Source organism: Corylus avellana, chromosome ca11 (genome assembly GCF_901000735.1).
Source record: "Corylus avellana chromosome ca11, CavTom2PMs-1.0".
Taxonomy (NCBI): domain Eukaryota; kingdom Viridiplantae; phylum Streptophyta; class Magnoliopsida; order Fagales; family Betulaceae; genus Corylus; species Corylus avellana.
This window is the reverse complement of record NC_081551.1, coordinates 7,994,717-7,998,726: the sequence shown is the minus strand read 5'-3', so window position 1 is coordinate 7,998,726 and position 4,010 is coordinate 7,994,717. Positions and strand designations below refer to the sequence as shown.

Here is a 4,010-nt window from a genome sequence, read left to right as displayed (position 1 = left end):
GATGCGATCGATCGCACACAAGTGTGCGATCGATCGCAGTTTTTTTTTATTTTTTTTTTAAGGACCATTAGGGTCGACAATTGTCGACCCTAATGGTCAACTAATCAGCGTCCACTTTGAAGTGGACGCTGATAGTCAATTTTTTTTTTAATATTTTTGGACCATTAGCGTCAACAGTTGTGGACGCTAATGGTCAACTATTAGCGTCGACTAATTCTTTTGTGTATATCATCGATCTTTAGAGTCAAACACATGTATCTTTTAGGGTCGATAAAGTGGACGCTAAAAGTCATCATTAGGGTCGACTCTAAGTGGACGCTGATAGTTAGTTTTTTTTTTTAATTTTTTAGGACCATTAGCGTCCACAAAAGTGGACGCTAATGGTTTAACTATCAGCGTCCACTTTGATTTGGACGCTAATAGTTATTATTATTATTTTTTTAAAAGGGCCATTAGGGTCCATAAAGTCGACCCTAATGGTTAACTAAAAGTGGACGCTATTGCTTGACTATTAGGGTCGACTTTCGCTTCCGTTTACATCATCTTTAGGGTCCAAACATTGCGACTTTTAGGGGCGATAAAGTGGACGCTAAAAGTGATCATTAGGGTCGACTTTTAAGTGGACCCTGATAATCAGACATTTGATCTTTAGGGTCGGACTATTAGCGTCGACACCTTTAGGGTCGAAAAGTGAACAGCATCCACTTTAGGACCTTTAAGGGCGACTTTGTCTTTAGGACCTTTAGGGGCGACTCAAAGTCGCCCCTAAAGACCTAATTTCTTGTAGTGTATATAGAAGTAGTATTAGACCATCTCCAGCACGTATTTTACCTAGTGAAAAAGCACTATTCTTTATTTACCGACTCATTTTTCTATATAAGCTTCAACATATTCTTTACTTCAATCTCTGCTTTTCTTTAAATATTATTATTTAATCTTTTTTATTTATTTATTTTTTTAACTTTTCTCTCTCTCTCTCTCTCACTCTTTCTCTCCCTCCGACTCATCCCAAACCCCTGTGGCCAACCTCTGCAATTATCTCTTCCCTCTCCTCTCTCTCCCTCCACACCACCACAACCCAAGAAAACTTTAATTTTTGAAGCTTAAACAACGCTACCAGAAGAAGGATTTGATACGATCGGCCTATGGTGGATCTGAACACCTGCTACGACGATGGGTTTGGTGCTCATGTAGGGAAATTTTTTGTTTGAATTTCAGATGATTTGAAATGTGGTTAATATGAAGTTAGGAGCTCGATTTCATATATTTTGTTTGTTTTGGTGCTCATGCTGGGAAATTCATGGCTTGGGTGCTTTCTCTGCAATGGACAACTGTCTTACTAGCAAACCATACGGAATTGAAAGCTACTACAACAAACAAGAGAAAATCAACAGCTTGGTCTTGAGGAATTGAGTCAGTCTCATGGGGTGTAAGTGAGGAAGAATGATTTGATATTAGAAGGAAATATGAGAGGATGGGTTGTTGGATGGGTTTGTCCAGAAAACTGAGAATGTCGCGGTGAGGAAGAGGAAGAGAGAGAGGGGGAGGGAGAGGGCGAAGGCGAGGGAGAGACAAAGAGAAGAGAGGAAAAAAATATTACAAAAAATATGAACATTGTACTAGAGTGAATAACAAAAAATTGCTATTACTGTAGCAAAAAGGTTAGTTTAGCTCTTTTGAAGCTAATTTGTTGGAGCTAAAAAAAGAACAATAATAGTTAAATGTAACTAATATTGCTCTTTTACCTAATCGGTTGGAGTTGCTCTTAGGAAGAGAAGATGATAAGTACTATATTATTTGCAGTAAAATTTTAAAAAGGCTACCAAAAAGAAGATGAAAAAAAAAAAAAAAAAAACAACAACAAACAACAACAATTGGAATTAATTAAACTAGACTCTGAATTGAAGAAGGTTGGTATCCATATCCTCCGGAAGTCTAGGCTGAGAAGGGAACTTGGGAAGCAAACTGGAAATGTGCTTCGCCGTTTCTAAATAGTTTCTATATTTACTTATCTTATTTCTTTCTTCATCGTCGTCAGACGCTTTAGAATTGCAATCTTCTAAGTTTAAGACGTGAACATTGTAATTATTTTCTTTCCTGATCAGTAGCTCCTTAAGTGCCTTCTTCTTAAAAGTCCAGCTTCCTGTTCTCAAATTGAAGTAGTACAGAGGAAGGAATCGTTGCCCATAAATAGCTAGAAATTCCAGTGCAGCTAAAATAAACTCAAACTCCTCCTCTGATATGTAGTAGGGAAAGCTGATTCTAGTCCATCCGGGTTTTGCTCCAACGTAGCCCTATAAAAAGGTAAGAAAATCGTGATGATTTTCCACATGATAATTTTCATAGTCTCAAGGCATGCATGCAGGAATTACCTCTAAAATAGCAGCTCTGAGGGCAAGTGAATGGGCGCCATCGACATTAAGCAGGATGTGACCATAGGGTCCAGCACAAGCGCACCCACCTCGAGCCTGGATGCCAAACAAGTCGTTCAGGAGTGATGCAACCAATGGTCCATGAAGAGGCTTATCTCTCTTGTTCCCACTCTCTCCCCACATGTTAAGCGCATCCCTTATCTCTCTGCTATTGTTTTTGAGGCCAGACAAGGTGGAATTGGTTGTACTATAAATGAGGAAAGACAATATGGCTTGTCGTTTGGTGGTTGTATTTCCTAAAATGCAGATGTTCTTGTTTGGGAGAAGCCTCTGAAGCGCTCTTCGTATGTAGGCTTGCTCTTGTTTTTCAATCACTTGGTAGCCAACGTATTCCTTTACCCAGAAAGCCAATGCTGCTCTAACTGTTTGGATTATTTGTGGAGTGCCACCGTTTTCCCTTTCTTCAATGTCATCCACATATAATGTGTCCTGCAATTGACGATGCATGGTAGATTAACATGTGATAAACATGCTGCTTGTAACTTTTCATGCAATTGGGTCCAGCAGACAAGTCAACATAATTATCCAAACAAGAGGATCAATATACCTTTTCACTTAAGCCGTTGACATAATTAACAGTTCCACCTCCACAAGTCGATGGTGGAGAAGATTTTAGGAGATAAAGGGCATTGCTCATCAGAAGAATGCCCGGCGATCCGGGGCCACCGAGAAACTTATGTAGGCTAAGGAAAATGGCGTCATAGCCATCCATCTCCCCAGACTTCATGTCAATCTCCACGTAAGGACCACTTATAATTAAACTTGAAATTAGCACCTTTATTCGATAACGAATGTAAATTTGAAATTATAAAAATCATTCTTTTAACTATCTTTCATCTAGATAAATCTACCATTAAATTTGTACGGACCCACATGAGCCTACAAATTTAATGGATAATTCATTAAATTTTCAAATAAAAAAAATTGTTGAAAGATAGTTAAAAGAATGAGGTGAACCTAAGATAACATGGCTCCTTCTGTCTATTTATGTACCTTGCTGCAAAATCGAAGCATGCAAAACCTCCATATTGATGAAGAAGTCTAGCAATTGCTCGTGTATCCGAATAAATTCCAGTCACGTTGCTACAAGCCGAAAAGGAACCCAAAATAGGCCTGTTGGCGTGTTTATACGATTCAAGTTGTAGTTGTAGAGCCTCCATGTCTATCAAACCGTCATCATCCAAACCAATCTCTACTACTTGACCCAAGCTTTGCCGCCATGAAAGAAGGTTTGAGTGGTGCTCATAAGGTCCGACAAAAACCACCCACCTTTCTTCCTTTCCAAGACATTTTAGTACCCTGTCTCTCAAAATTGATGGTACGGCAATACCCATTACTTCTTGAAGCCTTTTAATAGCTGCAGTCGTGCCAGAGCCGCAGAACAGGAGGGCATCATCATGGCCACCACCCAAGCATTTCTTGATGTATTTGGTTGCTTCGTGCACCAATTTTGTCGTCCGATGCCCCACGTAATTGTCACAAGTGTGAGTGTTCCCTATGTATGCAGAGTTGGGTACTCAAAAGTTGAATATATATATATATATATATATATATATATATATATATATATAAATGCAT

The 4,010-nt window shown here is 39.0% G+C and overlaps 1 protein-coding gene across 1 annotated transcript in view; it reads right to left on the bottom strand.

The window, feature by feature from the left end:
* Positions 1-1,889: 1,889 nt before the first annotated feature.
* LOC132165000 (uncharacterized) overlaps positions 1,890-4,010 on the bottom strand; it is a 2,630-nt gene continuing 509 nt past the window's right edge. The window contains exons 2-5 of the mRNA XM_059575515.1: positions 3,426-3,948; positions 2,980-3,181; positions 2,373-2,861; positions 1,890-2,294 (exon numbers count right to left, since the gene is read on the bottom strand). Of these exons, the coding sequence (XP_059431498.1) occupies positions 1,890-2,294; positions 2,373-2,861; positions 2,980-3,181; positions 3,426-3,948 (1,619 nt within the window). The remainder of the gene's footprint in view (positions 2,295-2,372; positions 2,862-2,979; positions 3,182-3,425; positions 3,949-4,010) is intronic.